Source organism: Lolium perenne, chromosome 4, assembly GCF_019359855.2.
Source record: "Lolium perenne isolate Kyuss_39 chromosome 4, Kyuss_2.0, whole genome shotgun sequence".
NCBI lineage: Eukaryota > Viridiplantae > Streptophyta > Magnoliopsida > Poales > Poaceae > Lolium > Lolium perenne.
The window spans coordinates 332,148,375-332,165,968 of NC_067247.2; the positions used below are offsets into that span (position 1 = coordinate 332,148,375).

The window sequence follows — 17,594 nt, forward strand, 5'->3', positions numbered from 1 at the left end:
ATCACTGATTCGCAGTTCGACAGGCAGAGCAAGCGAGTTTTGAACGCTCAATTAGCTCGTCGGAACTGAGCTAGCACGTACTACCTTAAGAACAGGCAGCTGATCGAGGTGGCCATGGCACCTGCCATTGGCGCGGAGGAGCAGGAGCTGCCGCTCTTCCACCCGTCCCCGTGCGCCTACTACGTGCAGAGCCCCTCCGCGGCGTCGCACACCCTCAGCCACCCGGCGTCCGACTCCACGGCGCTCATCCTCTCCCCGTTCCCGGAGGCCGCCTTCGCCGCCCCGCGCCGCTCCAACTCCCACGGCGACGACGCCGGCACCGCCCGCCACGAGCACGACCAGGAGGCCTCCCGCCTCGCGCTGTCCCGCTACTCCTCCTCCCGCGGCTCCAACAACTCCTTCCTCACCGACAAGAAACCGCAGCAGCGGCAGGTGCTGAGGGTGGTGTCCGGGCGGTCCTCCGCATGCGACGACGACGAGGACGACGACCGGAGGAGCGGGGCGTGGAGGTACGTGAAGCTGGACCCGGAGGCGCCCTGCTGCTGCATCGCGTTCCAGGTGGCGTGGAGGGTGGCCGTGAGCGTGGCGATCGCGCTGCTCGTCTTCGTCGTCGCCACCAGGCCCGCCCGCCCCGGCGTCTCCTTCAAGGTCGGCAGGGTCGAGCGCTTCAGCCTCGGGGAAGGGCTCGACGGCTCCGGCGTCATCACCAGCTTCCTCAACTGCAACTGCTCCGTCGAGATGGCCGTGGAGAACCACTCCAGGGTCTTCAGCCTGCGCCTCCTCCCGCCGCTGCTCCGCATGTCCTTCGCCGAGTTCACCTTCGCGACCGCGCAGGGTCAGGGGCCGTACGTCGCCGTCGTTGGGCCGGGAGCCTCTGCGACGGTGAGGCTCTTCGTGGCGGCGCAGGAGAAGCCGATGTACGCGGCGGGCCGCGGCATGCATGACCTGCTCGAGTCCGGCAAGGGCGTGCCGGTCACCATCACGGTGCGGTCGCGGTCACGGTACCGCGTCGTCGGGAGCCTGGTCAGGCTCACGTACCGCCACGACTCCCAGTGCGTCGTGTACCTCAGGAGAAGAACGCCGGCGCGGGACAACGCCCTCGTCGCCGCTGCCGGCGCCACCTGTTCCGCCGCGACTTTGTAAACTGGAGTGCTCCATTTTGGCGTGCATCTCCAATTTTCGATCGAGCAAATTTCATTTTCCAATTCACGAGAGACGTTTCATTTTTTACGTGTGAAATAGGAAACGGATGTGATTAAATTAATTTGGCTTGTACTAATTGTTGACGAATTAACAAGTATATGAATGGCGTCACATGAGCATATTTCTTGGATTCCACAAAATTTGAAATTAAATACGCAACATACATATAAATATTCCAAAATTAAGGTAGAAATTTAGGAGAAAAATTTGTTGTATTTTGACAAATTTCTGACAAATATATGTCCCTATACACAACACAAATGTTGTTTCTTTTGGAGTACAACATAATTTCTACCAAAACTTTACACGAGTATTCAGAACACGTGTATATGAATGCGTCACAGTACGTATTCATAGAATAAATTTGATGATTCTTTAAAACATAAAAGTAATTTTTTCAAATATTTTAAAAAGTGGAAGCATTGGTGCTCATGTGCACCAAATTTGCTCCTAATGAATGATGCGTACTCCGTTCTTCGGCAGATATGCACAACTTTCCGCAAGTACAATGACACTATGTAGATAGGCTCGTCCCCTGTAATAAGTCCTTTTTTTTGCAAGATCCTCTGTAATAAGTCTTGAACACTTGCCATGAATGGTCCGTTCATCGGGAGACGTGGTATGGTGGACGAAGCGCATCTCGGCGCTGGCGAGGAGCGGGCGCGCGGCGGAGGCCGTCGCGGAGTTCGCCAGGATGGACGCGGCGCCGAACGCGCTGACGCTCGCGAGCGTCCTCCCGGCCTGCGCCAGGCTGCGGAGCCTCGCGCTGGGGCGGGCCATCCACGGGTTCTGGCTCCGGCGAGGCGGCGGTCCCGGCGCGAACCCGATCCTGGACAACGCCGTGCTGGACGTCTACGCCAAGTGCGGGGCCCTCCGCAGCGCGCGCCGCCTGTTCGACGGAATGCCCGAGCGAGACGTCTTCTCCTGGACCGCGCTGGTGTGGGGTCTCGCGAGGAGCGGCAGCCCGCAGGACGCCGTCGCCATGTTCCGGGCGATGCTCTCCGACGGGGAGGCCGCGCCGAACGAGGCCACCGTGGTCAGCGTCCTGCACGCCGTGGCGTGCACCGGCTCTCTGGCATGTGGCAAGGTGCTGCACTCGTACGCGCTGAAGCGGGGGCTCGGCGGCGAGCAGGTCGTCGGCAACGCGCTGACCGACGCCTACGCCAAGTGCGGGGAGGCCCGGCTGGCGCTCGAGGTGTTCGACCTGCTTCCCGACAAGGAGGACCTGGTGTCCTGGGGCACCGTCATGAGGGCCATGGCCGTGCACGGCCGGTGCAGGGAGGCGCTGCAGCTCTTCTCTCTGATGCTGCGCCGCGGGGTTCGGCCGGACGGCGCCGTGTTCCTGGCGTTGCTCTATGCCTGCTGCCATGTTGGGCTGGCGGACCAGGCGCTGCACATCTTGGGAGCCATGAGGAGGGTGTACGGCATCGCGCCGTGGAGGGAGCACTACACCTGCGTGCTCGACGCCTGCGGCCGAGCCGGGCACCTTGACGGAGCTGCAGAAATCTTCAGGCGGATGCCTATGAAACGCGATCGGCAAGTCCTTGGAGCTTACTGCTCCTATGCAAGCTCGAGTAAAGTGAACGGCGCCTCCGGCGAACGCTTCTGGGAGAGGATTCTCGACAGAGAAGTGGACGCCGGAGGGGGCACGTACGCGCTCATGTCCAAGTCGATGGCTAGTGCAGGACAGTGGGACGATGCTTGTGCTGTCAGGGAGACGATGGCTGCAAGAAGGATCGACAAGGCTGCTGCTTGCACTTGGATAGAAGTGTAACAGCAGCCTTACTCGCACCACCATCTAACAAGCAACCTTTTACCATCCATGAAACCCCGTAGGGACGATCTTTATGTAAGGATCCATTTCAGATAAACAAATGAACAATCAAGAGCTATCAAGAATTTGCTGTTAAATTGATGCTCATCTGGCATCAGTATACAACTGGACGGATTAAGTTTGGTTCGTCAGATCCATACATCACTATGCTGTGCTAATTACAATGCCAACTTCAGAATTGGTCTACTCGTGTTCTACAACTGTAGGTCAAATAATATCACGTGATATAAATATTGGTGTAGATTCATCTTTTCCACCATCCATTGATCACACAACAAGTTGGGGTGGTGGGGACAAGAGAAAGTTTTAAGGAAAAAAACAGAAACCAACACATCGACTGACTACACCTAAAGTAACCTGAAAAAGAAGCTCAGCTTACTACAACCAGGAAATTGTTGCACCATCCCCAAAAATGTTGCTGCGTTGCTAGGGAAGCCAACTGTGCTGCTAGACCCTAAAAGTTCAGAGGATAATGTTAGTTCCAGACTTATGAACCAGCTTAATTATAATTAAAAAAAGAGGAGCAGAAACACGTGGAAAAACCTTCATTGCTGTTAGAAACGTGGCATTATCACTACTGCAAACTAATACTGATGGTTTGTTCTCAACAAATTGAAATTCAGTACCTCAGGATCGTTGTATTTACCGTAGAAAATAACCGAAAAAATAAAAGAAAAACTCACACTGGGCTAAGAAATTATTAAAGAAATCATCACAGTTGGCAAAGCACAATAGAGCAAGTACCAAAGGACTTATATCCAACCAGATGCACATGCCAATGCTTTGACAATAGACGTGTCTAAGAAACTTATCACAAACATGCAGTGTTCAGGAAATCGGCCAGTTAATCAGTTAACTTGGAGGGTCACTGAGTAGCCGATTAACTGATAAATCGGCCGATTAACTAATTAACTGGCCAATTAGCCTATTAATCCCCAACTCGTCAGCCAACTGGGCAGCTAGCAGTTAACGATTTCGTCAAGAATGCAAACATGCTTCTCCTCTATATCAGAAGTTGACTCCAAAAAAGTGATGCCAACTGATAAGGTGAAAGTCAATGTACATCTCTGACCACAAATGACTGCACCACAGCACCAGCACATCCATTTTCCAATTACATTACCAACATTTAAATATATACAGTAGCAACATTGAGTAACGCAGTGCTGTCATTTTTAATTAATCCAGTTCAAAATATGATAAGATTGTTAGTTTATAACAAGATTATACTTGAACCTGTTTTGTTTATGCCTTCATTATGCCTTCATTGCTTCTAGCGCTCATGCATATTATAATGGCGAGGATTAAAACATGAGTATGGGATTTCTAGGCATGGGACTCTAAGAACTTCAGAATAAGGAAAAAAAAATAGACCTTTGTGTTACCTTCACAATGTTGTCCCATGGCAAAGTATCTTCTTTCATCTTATTGAGGCCATATTGTGATTCATCCAATATCCATATTAAGTATTTGCTAATTCTTGCATTAACAGATTGGTCTTTCAATGCATTGTTTGCTGCAACAAATTTTTTTCCTTCCGTTTCCTGATTCCAACTCTGAACTGATCAAAATGAATTTCATAAAATAAATGAACAGAGAGAACCTCATTAAATGTTTTCACAGAATACAGCTTTTGCATCAAAATTTTGAACTTTCAATGAATTGTTTCTCTACCTTGGGCCTGATAAAGTGATAAATCTGTTTGCATCCACCCGATGAAACATCAGCACAACATGATTTAAACAACTGTTGTGTATCTTCGTCTTAGTTTAGAGAGTTCATTTGATTGAATTGTCCTTCAGAGCTTACTCTACAATTTACTAAGAGCTAGGGCTATTATCAATGGCAAGTAGTAATACTTTTGTTACCTCTTTAATTATACTTTACAAAGTGCATCATCCGAGCATACTATCTGTTGATTTTAGGAGAGAAATTTTGGATGGGATAGTCCCTTGGACCTCCACACCCTCTTATATATAGCTCAACTTAAGCTTAGATCTTCACTCATACACTAGAATAATCTAGACACTACTACTATACCAACACTCCCTTGAATACTCCAGACTCTGCTAAGATACTAACTCAGATTCCAGCACTTCAATAGAATGTTCTCTTAGGACTCTACTATTATACCAAGACTCCAACATTACTTAGAGTACTCTAGATTCTACCAGAGTACTACTACTACAGTAACTCAACACTCCAACATTATCCATCTCTGTGTGTAATCGCCACCGGTAATATGCAATGGAGTTGCATTTTGAACCAGTTTGGTGGACCCAACACTGATTGCAAGAAAACAATGTCAACTTAGAGTTACGATAATCAGTGGAGTACTAAATATCTATTTAGAAGTCAAAACTAGGCGGCTTCCACACAACCGATCAACTTATCACATTAAAGTTTCCTTCTGGGGGAAGGCAAGACAAAACAAGAATTGCAATCGTCAACATTATCTAGCATGGTAAACATTATCTTTCACCGAAAGGCAAAAGGGGGTAACAGTAACAGATGGCACAATGATGAAAAATGACTTCCAACAAAGGAATTGTACTTGTTGGAGAAAAACATTGCAAGAGCCAAAATTGCATACCTTTCTGCCCATAATTTCTCTGCGGACACATTTGAGCTTCACAATCTTATCCAGTACTCCAGATCAATGTCTCGGTGTTGGTAAAATCAGGTACTTCTATCCTATCAACCTCACTTGGATTAACATCGTGTAAAGTTGACATTAAAACATAGCACAATTTGATGTTCCTACTGACCTGGTGAAAGATGAGAGATTAGTGATGTGTGAACGAAGAGACAACTTGATCACTGATTGACTTATGGTGTTTGCTAGAGAAAATGCTCCAAAAGATTTATTTATAATTCATGCACTTTCATATTCGTTTTGCCCACCATTTATTAATCATACAACAAGTTCAAGTCATGGGGAGAAGAAACATGTTGCACCATCCCCAAAAATGGTGTTGCTAGACACTAAAAGTTTAAACATATGATAACTTTAGTTCCAGACTTATGAACCAGATTAAACTATAAAAGAGGACCAGAAACATGTGGAACATACTTCATTCTGTTGGAAATTTGCCATTGCCACTAACAGCCCACTACAACAGACGTTTTGTTCACAAAATATCAGAATTCAGCACCTCAGGATTGTTGCATTTTCCATAGAAATTAAATAATTAAAAGAAAACTAATAATGAGCAAACAAACTATTAAGGAAATCATCACAGTTGGCAAAGCACAAACAGTGAATGTACCAAAGGGCATTCCATGGAGCACAACTTTTGTCCAACTAGATGCACACGCCAATGCTTTGACAATAGATGGGGGTATAAGAAACTTCAAGTATCACAAACATATCAGAAGTTGAGTCCAAAGAAGTGATGTTAACTGATATTGTGAAAGTTGTCTTACGTCTCTGACCACAAATAAATGCACCACAGCACCAGCGCATCCATTTTCCAGCACAACATTTATATATGTACAGTAGCAACATTGAGTGAATGGGTGCAGTCATTTTAAACTAACCCAATTCAAAAGATGATATGATTGTTTAGTTTCAAACATGTTTACACTTGAATCTTGTTTTGTGCATGCCTTCATTGCATTTAACAGTCATGTATATGAGGAAGCAACTATCATGGCGAGGATCAGAACGAGTGTGAGATCTTTTTGCGCAAGATGCTAGGAACTTCAGAACTTTGAAAAAACCCACCCTCTGTACCTTCACGACGTTGGCCCACAGTAAAGTATCCCCTTTCATCTTGTTGAGGCTAAGTGTTGTCATGATTCATCGAATATCCATATTACATATTTGCCAATTCTTGCAATAACTTTGGTCATTCAATGCAGTGTTTGCTGCAACAATTATTTTGCTTCTGTTACCTGATTCAAACTCTGAAGCAACCAAAATGAATTTCATAAAGAATAAAGAGAGAATAATTCATTAAATATTTCTACAAAATACAACTTTTGTAGCAATAATTTGGACTTTGAATGCATTGTTCATGTACCCTGGGCCTGATAAAGTGATAAATCTATTAACCATCCACCAGATCAAACATCAGCAAAACATGAGTACAGCGACTATATGTATCTTCATCTTAATTTGGATATTTCATTAGTGGCAGTATCCTTCAGACTTATCAAATGCAGATTTTCTCACCTGTTTAACTATACTTGACAAACAAGTGCATCATCCAAGTATACTATCCATCAGTTTTAACCACAACTGGGAATATGCAATTGAGGGACATTTTGAACCAGTTTGGTGGACATCAACACTGTATGAAAGAAAACAATGTCAACTTAGAGTTCAGAGAGGCAGTGGAGCAAATTGTAGAATAAAAAATTGGGTAACATGTGTACAACTGATCAACATTATACCATACAAAAATTCCTTATGGAGGAAGGCAAGACAAAACAAGAATTGCAATCTTCAACAGCATGTAGCATGATAAATATTCTATTTCACTAAAAAGCAAACATGGGGTAAAAGTAACAGATGACACAATGATGAAAATGAATCCGGACACGGGATTGTCCTCATGGGAATAAAACATAACAAGAAGCAAAATTCCGTACCTTTCTGCCCATTATTTCTCTAGGAACACATTTGAGCTTGACAGTCTTGTCCTGACCATCAAAATCCGTAGCTGCTGGTAAAAACAAGGTACACCTCTCCTAAAAAACTAGCTCGGATTAACATCATGCAAATAAGGTGACACTAAACAATAGTACAGTTTTAGGTTCCAACTGACCTGATGAAAGATGAGATACTGATGTGTGAATGAAGAGGGAACTCTATCACGGATACGGTGTTTGCTAGAGAAAATGCTCCAAAAGAAATCCTGATGTCAAGCACTCGATCTTGAGATTATCATCTAATTCCCAGACAGGTCAGTATATAAGCAGCTTGATTGATATCCCTAGGCTCATTTCCCTCCTCCCAGCATAATTCGTTAAGTAATGGGTCAGAGAATTTGCGAGTAGCTAGTTCAATTCCTCTAGAGCGTATTTCATCAAGTAGGCTGAGCACCTTTGTAAATTTCACTCCTTTGACCAACCGATTGCGCAAATAAACAACATGATCAGGGGCCGTACTCTTACATGCAAGAGACTTTACTTCCTCAACAAACTTTTGATCTTTACATAAGCTATCAACCAGAGTAGCATTAGTGAAGCTATTTGGAGAAACTTGCCTATTGCACATATTCTCATATGTCAGCTTGACTCCAAGTAAATCCCCAGCATTGTGTAACCCATGGATCAAAGTATTGAAAGCCACGACATCATATCCAATCGCCTCATTATGTATTAGACACTTTGCAACCTGGAGTTTCCCAGCTCCACAGAGGCCACGGATTGCAATAGTAAAGCTGAACATATCCGGACCGACGCCCTTCTTCAACAGATCAACCAAGAGCTTGAAGACCCTGGCAAAATCACCAACGTCGCAAAGCCTACCCATCAAAGTGTTATAGCAGAACACATCAGCATGCCAGCCTAATTCTTCGCTGTGTTCTAGCATGCACAGTGCTTCTGAAAACCTCGAGTCTCGGCACAAGCAATCGAAGAGTATACCCACAGTCTCAACTGTTGGCAGCAGCCCTCTGCTGCGCATAATGTCTACCTGATAACAGGCCTCATCCAAGAACCCCGTCCTGCACAGGGCGGACATGTAAATGTTGTAGGTAACAGCATTGGGCGTCCACCCCTTGTCTTGACTCTCCCCTAAGATCAACTCCACCTTATGAAACTCCCCGGCGCCGCAAAGCCCCTGAATAAGCACGCTGTAAGATACAACATCCGGCGGGCACCCGGCATCGGCCATGTCATCGACTAACCTCTCTGCTTCAAGAACCTTGCCCTGCTCGCAGTACCCACGTAGAATGGCGGTGTAGGAGCGAGCAGTTGGGCGGACTCCTTCGCCGACCATGTGGTCGAGGATACCACGGGCCTCCTCCAGCCGCCCGGAGTCGCAGAGCATCGAAATGTAGCAGTTGTACACGGCGGCGTCGGGGGAGCAGCTGGCGGCTGCCATGGCGAGGAAAACGCGGTACATGGAGTCGATCGAGCCGTCCTGACACTTGAGCAGCGCGGTGAAGGCGGACGCGGTGGGCGCGAGGCCGGAGACGAGGAGGGAGGAGAAGGCGGCGCGCGCGGCGCGGGGGCGGCCGGAGGCGGCGAGGGACGAGATGAGGGTTGTGTAGAGGGGCGCGGTGGGGGGGAAGGGGAGGGAGCGGAAGAGGCGGAGCACCTCGTCGGGTCGGCCGGCGCGGGAGTAGGCGGACATGAGAGCATTGTAGGCGGCTGGGGTGCGGGCGGCGGGAAGCGAGCCCGGGGCCGGCGAGGAGGAGGGAGAGGAGGAGACGGTGGCGAGCGCGTAGAGGAAGGAGGAGAGCTTGGGGTCATGGAGGCAGCGGCGGGGGAAGGTGGGGCGGAAGGGCATAGGAGTCGCCGGCGGCGGGCATAGAGTCAGAGAGGTATGCTCGGGTCGCCAGGGTTTTACTTGGGTTTTCAGCCTTCTTCCGGAGGGAAATAAATTTAACTGGGCCGTTCGCTTGTTGGGCTGACCAGGCCTCCTGGATTCGACCTTAATCAACCCTTCAATTCCAAGATACCAGTACTCCTTTCTGTTACATCCAAAACAAAAATCATTTCGATTTAAAATAATGCTAGTAAAAATTGAGCTAGCTAGTAAAACCGTGGACAGAGAGATTTTGCACATCCTTGCTGACACCGTGTCCTCTGGCATCATGTTGGACACACAGGGTTTGGCTTGCGGGAACGTATCAATTCTTTTTAATTGTTTTACTTTTAGTCCTTGAAGGAACTATAAGAACAAAATGTATTTCTTATGTTATTTATGGTGTTTCGGCCACAATTCTAGATCCACTTATTATTAAAAAATATTATTAAAAGCATTTTAAAATGTTAAAAAAATCTGGAAAAATCTAGAGGTACATTTGGATATTATATATTCGCACATAAAGTTTTGCGAAAAATTATTTTTTGACCTGTGTAAAAAGATTTTAAAAAAATGTCTCATGAAAAGCTATTTTGGAGAAACAGCCTTTTTTCTTTTGTACATAGGCCACAAAAATGTCATTTTCACGCAAAAGAACATTGAATATTTGGATATACATTTCGATTTTTTTGGAATTTTCAAACATTTTTAAAATGTGTTTTTTAAGCAACAAACCAACCCTCAAAACAGAATTGTTTTTGACTCTGAGCCACCGCTACATACGGGACGGACCGCGAGCTCGCCCAGAGGCGGGAGGGGCTCCATGGCAGCGGTGCACATGGGAGCACGACGGTCGCCGAGAGCCAGAAATCTGCCTCCGACATGACGTATTGGAAGGTGGCGGCCGAATTGGGCCAGGGCGACGGCGACGACGGTCGAATCAGGCCGAGGCGGCGGCGGGGGAGCGCGCTGACGAGGAGGCGGGCGCGGGGAGGAGGCGGTTGGCGGCGGCCAAATCGGGCCATGACGGGGACGACGGGGAGGCAGGGAGGCGGGGACGCCGGTGGCGGCAGGCTCGGGCCACCGGCGGTGGACGCGAGAGGCGATGGGCGGGGACGGTCGGTGGCGGCCGAATCGGGCCGCGACGGGGACGGTAGGGAGGCAGAGAGGCGGGAGGCATGGAGGCGGGGGACGGCCGGTGGCGGCCGAATCGGACCATGGCGGGGGACGGCTGGTGGCGGCCGAATCGAGCCAGGCGGCGGCGTCCCGCGGTGGCGAGGATGAATCGGCAGTTGGGGGATTTTTCCCTCCCGCTAGCCAGCGTTGACCCAAATGAAGGCCCCTTCATTTTTGCCTCTCAACCTGTGTTTGTGCAAGTTGGAATGAAAAATGAGGGTTGGGTCTTCAATTTCTTTTTGGGTTACGGGTTTTTGGAGATATTTTATAATATACCACACTTTACTTTGATTCTCTATTATTTACCATGTGACCACCACATGTAAGTGACAATGACAGGTGGTGGTCATGTGGTAAATAATAAAGAATCAAAATAAAGTGTGGTATATTATAAAATTCCCCGGGTTTGAGGGTCTGTTCCACGCTAACTTTCGGCCTCAACCCTAAAAAAACTTTCGGCCTCAACCCTAAAAAAAACAGTTAGTTTAAAGGTTTAACCAGTTGAGGGCACTAATAGTGATGCTCTTAGTCCATTATGTCTCACTCACCTCTCTTAGGGCATCTCCAACGGGGGCACCCAAACCCAAAAACGGACGTCAGATATGTCTGTTTGGGTAAAACCTGCTCCCAACGCGCGGACCCATATTAAAAACGGACTGCTGTGACGTCCGGCACGACCCAAAGCCGGACCAAATTTGGGAGCAATTTGGGGCGAGCCGGACGCGTGCGGGCATCTCTGGTTATCCGCGCGTGTCCTCCCATACCCCACATGGCAGCCACACTAATTAATTCACTCAGACTCCCACGGCCTTCTCTCTCCTCTGTCTTTCTCTTTCTTTTTCTGCCATAGATGTTGGGGAAGCTCCCCACCGGAATAGGGCTCGCCGGCCAACCGCCGCCGTCGAGCTCGCGTGGAGGCTCCCCGTTAAAAACGAACCCTTTTTTTCGTCCATGCCGGAGGTCGCCGCGGCCAAAACGGAGCACGGGCGCGGAAACGGACGCCGGCCGCTTGCCACGCCGTCGTGGGCGGAGCTCGCCGCGACGGGCGCGAGCACGGCGGGCATGGGCGGGGACGGAGCTCGGGCGAGGCGGGCACGGGCGCGGACGGCGCCGGCCGCGTCGGTCACGGGCGAGCCGGCCGGAGGCTCCCTCGCCTCTCGGCCACGCCGCGCGGGCTCGCTCGCCAGGACGCCGCCGAGGACGGGCACGGGCATGGGCGGGGCGAGCGCGTTGGCACGGGCGGGGCGGGCGGGCACAAAGTGGGGCGACGTCGACCGCGTCGGCCACGGGCGAGGCGGGCATGGGCGGGGTGGCGCTTGCCCCGACGGCCACGGGCGGGAGCGGCCATGGCGGGGGCGGCGGGCACGGGCGGGGCGTCGGCCACGGGTGGGAGCGGCCACGGGGCGAGCGGCCCGCCCGGTCAGCGACGGAGCAGGTGCGCACGGCGGCGCCGGAGCCGGCCGCGTCAAGACGGCGAGGCGGAGCACGGCCACGGGCGGGGCCGGAGCCGGCCGCACGAGCCACGGGTGGGCGAACCTGGCCGCAGGCGTCACCTGCCAGGATGCCGCTGAGCTCGTCGCCGGAGCTCGTCGCCGGAGCACGGGCGGGCAGGGCCGAGCTCGTTGTGCTATGCTGTTTCTTGGCCAACTAGTACTAGTACATGGCTAGAGAAGAGGAACAGGGATTTGAGTCACTGCGCGCGTTGGGGAATAAAAAAAGCCACGGACGTCCTCGTCCATCCGCGTCTCCAAAGGCCGACCCAAACAGCTAAAATCGGACGCGAAAACGCGTCCGTTTGGGTCGCGAGGTTGGAGATGCCTTAGACGTCCCATGACTACTACCGTGGAAAAACGACAACACGACGTCCTAGTTTCTTCACGAGCGTGCACCGTCGGATGGATTCACTCACCGGGCGGATAGAAACTCTGACTTTCCCATTGCCACGTGGCAAGTTGCCGCTCGTTCGTGGGCTATATGCCATGGCCGGCCACGGCCCACGGCCCACGGGATATGCACCCACCAAACGGACACGGCGGGCAGGGGACGAAGGCCCGAGCTCACTCTCACGGCAGCACGCGTTCATGTTTCGCACGCGCCGGCCGGGCCAGCACGCACCACAGCAGACATCGTGCGGCCGACACCTCCACAGCATACGACTACAATTGCACGAGCACGATCACCGTTCCCGCGCCGCGCGGGGGGGCGGCCGGCGGCCGGCAGCCCGGACGCGACGGACGGCCGTACGGCGGCGCGGAGAGTAGACAGCTAGCTAGCGAGCGAGCTTGATCGGCGGGTCGGCTTTCTCGAGCGAACGTCGGTGTACACATCATGTCGTGTCAGCAGGTCTGATCGTCAGATACGTAAGAAGAAGAGGCCCCCAGCTGCCTGCAGGCTAGAGCCCAGGATGGAGCTAGGGGCATGAATGCATGTGCCTGCCGCGTCCGTAGCTCGGGCGCCTCGTGCTGAATTATTGGCGAGTTCCGTTGTGTGTGATCTCCCACGTAGACCCTGATCTGCAGCTTGCTATATATTTTTATATGAAACACAATACAAACGTACGTAGACACTCACACATACACACATATACTTACCCTATGAACGCGCGCGCGCACACACACTCTACCCCATGAACACCACCTTCGAGAGACTACATGAAAGAAGATTTATCCGACGGGTCTTGGGATTAACGAAGTTATCACAGACGCCCCGTTATCGACGAGAGCGTCGCCTCCCACTGAAGAATATTCCACCTTTATGAGACACCAAAGTGTCAAACATGGAGTTTAAACTCTGGTAGGCTGGGGGTACCACTGCCCTCGTAACTACCCAACCATAGGTTGGTTCTCGCAGCTTGCTCTAGCTGAACCAAATCAGTTAACATCGGTCAACTGAGATGCTAGAAGAGGGAAACATAAGAAACAGACCCGAACGGGTACAAGGATTCACGTCTCTTTCGCTGGCGATGTTGCTCGCTCGCTCGGCCTCCAGTGGCTTCTGAGGGTCTTGGAGGGGCGGCAAATGTCGGCCTCTAGTTGATGGGAGGATTTTCGTTTCTTTTTTAGCAAGCTTTTGTGTTTCGTTGTGATGGTTAGGTGGCGGATACGTCTTAATAAGGTTCTCTCCTCGATATCCCCTCTCCGGGGATGTGCCTACCACTGGTGGAGGGTGCATGGAGTTGTGTGTTCGGCGGATCTTTTGTCATCTCGTTTGTTTCCATCTTCGTTGATGTGGTTGCGGGTTAGGATCTTCCGATGTACGGTTCTCATCTTTAGCGATGACTGCTCCTCTAGCGCGCCCAGATCCTTTGGGGCCTTAGTAGGGAGAATTTCTCATCTGTCTACTACACCAAGATCAACTGTGGCAGGTTTTGCGCGACTCTAATGAAGAAGGGGCGAGAACGGTAGCACCTTAAACTTGCCCTAGTGTTTGTAGTCATCGCCAGGTGGTCTAATTTTATATTTTTATTAATTTTATGATTTTTTTATACTGCTGACAATGAGTAGTAGTAGATGGAAAAAAAAGATGGATCGGTGGATTTTTTCCAGAAAAAAACAAATATCGACCAGGTGAGAGGAAACGGGTAGTCGGGTACACTGTAAATGGGTCGTATCCGTATATATGCATGCATGCATGGTGTTGACGCTGCAGGCCGACAGTGTTAATGTGGCTCTCCGGGCCGGGCTAGGTAAGTAAAGTAGCTGGCTGACACATGAATATGTGTACGTATGTGCTCTATCTGTTCCATTCTATAGTGTCTATAGTTTTTTGGCATGGAAATTAGCGCAAGAGTATTTTTTACACAAGATCCAAACTGAACGATTTGAGATCAACGTAAAATTTGGGAAATCCATATCTTACTAACTTACCATAACAAATTTGGGACCTGAACGATTTGGAAGCTGAACGGGGAGGGGGTAATTGAAAAAAAGCTAAGCTACAACCTTATATTCTGAAACAAATGCCAAAAATCTATAGGCACTATAGAAAGGAACGGAGGGAGTATTAGTTTTAGGGCAACTCCCAACCCATTTTAGCGTTCGGAAATGTCTGCGCACGTTCGTTTGCGTTGGTTGAAATAGTCGAAATCGACCGCGCGTCCGTTTACGTCGGGGTGGCTCCAGCGGCACGACGCACTTTTTGGGCCGAATCATTTTTTTTAACATGAAAACATAATTTACATAGTTGAACACATGAAAATAAACCCTAAACGCGTGCGCCTACTGCTGCTCATCGTCGCTGTCGAGCACGATGAGCTCCGGTACCGTCCACGGCCAGTTGGAAACCGGGGGAGCGTACGCCGGGCGCGCCGGCGGTGCTGGAGGTGGAGGCGCCCAGGGCTCTGGCTATGGCGCCCAGGGCTCTGGCTGTGGCAGCGGTGGAGGCGCTGTAATGTCCCAGGTTTAGAGACGATCGAGGGGTAGATTTTAGAAAGGGATGTGCATTGCATCGTAAATTCTGGGGAAATTTCGCACTTTTAAAAGAAAACTGCATCGAAGGGGGACAAGTTTCTCTCTCGACACCTTACAGGGTTAGGGTTTCGAGAGTGCGATAAATTTGCACCTCACTCAACTAGAATAGGGTTTTTGAGAAGAGAGGGGAATAGTACATCACAAACGTTAAGTTGCATGATTGAATTCAACATAGTAAGTTTGAATTTCAAATTCAAACATCATATGAATATCTCATAATTCAAAATTGAGGTAATTCATTAAACAAATATAAATAATTGAGAATATAAATAATACATCTATTAAGTAAAGCTCATTAGAGAAAATTGGAGCTTTATTGATCAACACACATAATACATTGTCATTTACAATATTCAGAATTGAATTATGAAATGTTACAACACATTACAAGAATTGAATAAATGGAAAAAGAAAAAGAAAGAAAATTACAAGTAAATGATCTATCCTAAACTACATAAGATGATCATCATGGAAATCTTGCTCAAGATGATCTTGATCTTCATCTTGATCATCCCATTGTTCCCTGCACACAAACAAAGATCAAACAAAGGATTAAGCCAAGTGGCAAAGCCACTTGGCAGGTTAGCAAGAAAAATTGGAAATTGAGAGGATATGACCATGATCAACCGAGTACCAACCAGCAAGCACACAAGCTGCTCACACAGCCTTGGTGCATGCCCAACAGCAAGCCATGGTGTGTGCATGCATAACAGCAAACATACACGGCCAGGGAGTCACCAAAATGGTGCCAGGCCTTGTTGTCGACCAGAGAAGCAAGGGCAAGGCATATATAAGCTTTTCACACCCAAACCCTAATCATTCCATCGACAAGGAGCATCAGGGTAAGAACAACAAGAACAGATAGAATAGCAAGAACAGGTGAACAGCTAGAGCTGCTCCACCTATTCCAGCAAACCACAGAAATTAACCAAGCAGCACTAGCTTGCAAGGAGGAGCAGGGCACAAGCACATCATAGAAGCAATCCTCTACACCAACCATTAATTCTAGGAGCTGGAGTGTGATGTCTACGGGAGCTTCTATTCTAGTAGACAGTGTTGGGCCTCCAAGAGCAGAGGTTTGTAGAACAGCAGCAAGTTTCCCTTAAGTGGATCACCCAAGGTTTATCGATCTCAGGGAGGAAGAGGTCAAAGATATCCCTCTCATGCAACCCTGCAACCACAAAGCAAGAAGTCTCTTGTGTCCCCAACACACCTAATAGGTGCACTAGTTCGGCGAAGAGATAGTGAAATACAGGTGGTATGAATAAATATGAGCAGTAGTAACGGCACCAGAAAAGTGCTTGCTGGCGTGTAGTTGATGGTGGTAATATTGCAGCAGAGAAACGCATGATAAAACAGTAAACAAGCAGCGATAGCAGTATTTGCGAACAAGGCCTAGGGATCATACTTTCACTAGTGGACACTCTCAACATTGATCACATAACAGAATAAATAGATAGATGCTAGACTCTACACCCTCTTGTTGGATGATGAACACCACTAACTGTGTAGGATTACACGAACCCTCAATGCCGGAGTTAACAAGCTCCACAATATTCGATGTTCATATTTAAATAACCTTAGAGTGCATGACAGATCAACATAACCAAACCAAGTACTAACATAGCATGCACACTGTCACCTTCACGCTACGAAAGGAGGCATAGATCACATCAATACCATCATAGCAATAGTTAACTTCATAATCTACAAGAGATCACAATCATAGCCTACGCCAAGTACTAACACGATGCACACACTGTCACCATTACACCGTGCAGGAGGAATAAACTACTTTAATAACATCACTAGAGTAGCACATAGATAAATTGTGATACAAAGCACATTGCAATCATAAAGAGATATAAATAAGCACTTCACTACGCCATTCATAACAGTGAATAAGTATTCTGTGAAATATAGCCTAAGAGACCCACACGGTGCACACACTGTCACCTTTACACACGTGGGACAAGGAGTCTCCGGAGATCACATAAGTAAAATCCACTTGACTAGCATAATGACATCTAGATTACAAGCATCATCATATGAATCTCAATCATGTAAGGTAGCTCATGAGATTATTGTATTGAAGTACATAGGAGAGAGATTAACCACATAGCTACCGGTACAGCCCCGAGCCTCAATGGAGAACTACTCCCTCCTCATGGGAGACAGCAGCGTTGATGAAGATGGCGGTGGTGTCGATGGAGAAGCCTTCCGGGGGCACTTCCCCGTCCCGGCGGCGTGCCGGAACAGAGACTCTTGTCCCCCAGATCTTGGCTTCGCGATGGCGGCGGCTCTGGATGGTTTCTCGTACCGTGGCTTTTTCGTATCGAAGATTTAGGTCGAGGACCCTTAAATAGGCGAAGAGGCGGCGTCAGAAGGTCAACGAGGCGACGACACCATAGGGGGGCGCGGGCCCCCCTTG

The 17,594-nt window shown here is 49.0% G+C and overlaps 3 protein-coding genes across 12 annotated transcripts; 2 read left to right on the forward strand and 1 right to left on the reverse strand.

Annotated features, from left to right (window-relative positions):
* On the forward strand, positions 1 to 1,226 carry LOC127349100 (uncharacterized). The gene has a single exon (XM_051374887.2). It carries the CDS (start codon positions 115 to 117, stop codon positions 1,141 to 1,143), a length of 1,029 nt encoding a protein of 342 aa, XP_051230847.1. The 5' UTR covers positions 1 to 114; the 3' UTR covers positions 1,144 to 1,226.
* A 474-nt stretch (positions 1,227 to 1,700) lies between these two features.
* On the forward strand, positions 1,701 to 3,176 carry LOC127296481 (putative pentatricopeptide repeat-containing protein At3g05240). The gene has a single exon (XM_051326572.1). It carries the CDS (start codon positions 1,799 to 1,801, stop codon positions 2,975 to 2,977), a length of 1,179 nt encoding a protein of 392 aa, XP_051182532.1. The 5' UTR covers positions 1,701 to 1,798; the 3' UTR covers positions 2,978 to 3,176.
* Positions 3,177 to 3,238: 62 nt separating this feature from the next.
* Positions 3,239 to 9,546, reverse strand: LOC127296480 (uncharacterized). Of its 10 annotated transcripts, none has more exons than XM_051326571.1 (7): positions 7,810 to 9,546; positions 7,634 to 7,732; positions 7,215 to 7,332; positions 6,774 to 6,946; positions 5,631 to 5,731; positions 4,423 to 4,581; positions 3,239 to 3,491 (listed from the first exon to the last, which is right to left on the reverse strand). In XM_051326571.1, the coding sequence occupies exon 1, from the start codon at positions 9,498 to 9,500 to the stop codon at positions 7,929 to 7,931; it is 1,572 nt and encodes a 523-aa protein (XP_051182531.1). In that variant the 5' UTR covers positions 9,501 to 9,546; the 3' UTR covers positions 3,239 to 3,491; positions 4,423 to 4,581; positions 5,631 to 5,731; positions 6,774 to 6,946; positions 7,215 to 7,332; positions 7,634 to 7,732; positions 7,810 to 7,928. The 10 variants fall into 10 exon arrangements, with proteins under 10 accessions (XP_051182531.1, XP_051182529.1, XP_051182525.1 ...); XM_051326569.1 differs by having other exon boundaries at positions 4,423 to 4,593; XM_051326565.1 differs by having other exon boundaries at positions 4,423 to 4,598.
* Positions 9,547 to 17,594: the final 8,048 nt, after the last annotated feature.

Coding starts and splice junctions, on each gene's coding strand:
- LOC127349100 (XM_051374887.2), top strand. CDS start 115: ATGGCACCTGCCATTGGCGCGGAGGAGCAGGAGCTGCCGCTCTTCCAC.
- LOC127296481 (XM_051326572.1), top strand. CDS start 1,799: ATGGTCCGTTCATCGGGAGACGTGGTATGGTGGACGAAGCGCATCTCG.
- LOC127296480 (XM_051326564.1), bottom strand. CDS start 9,500: ATGCCCTTCCGCCCCACCTTCCCCCGCCGCTGCCTCCATGACCCCAAG.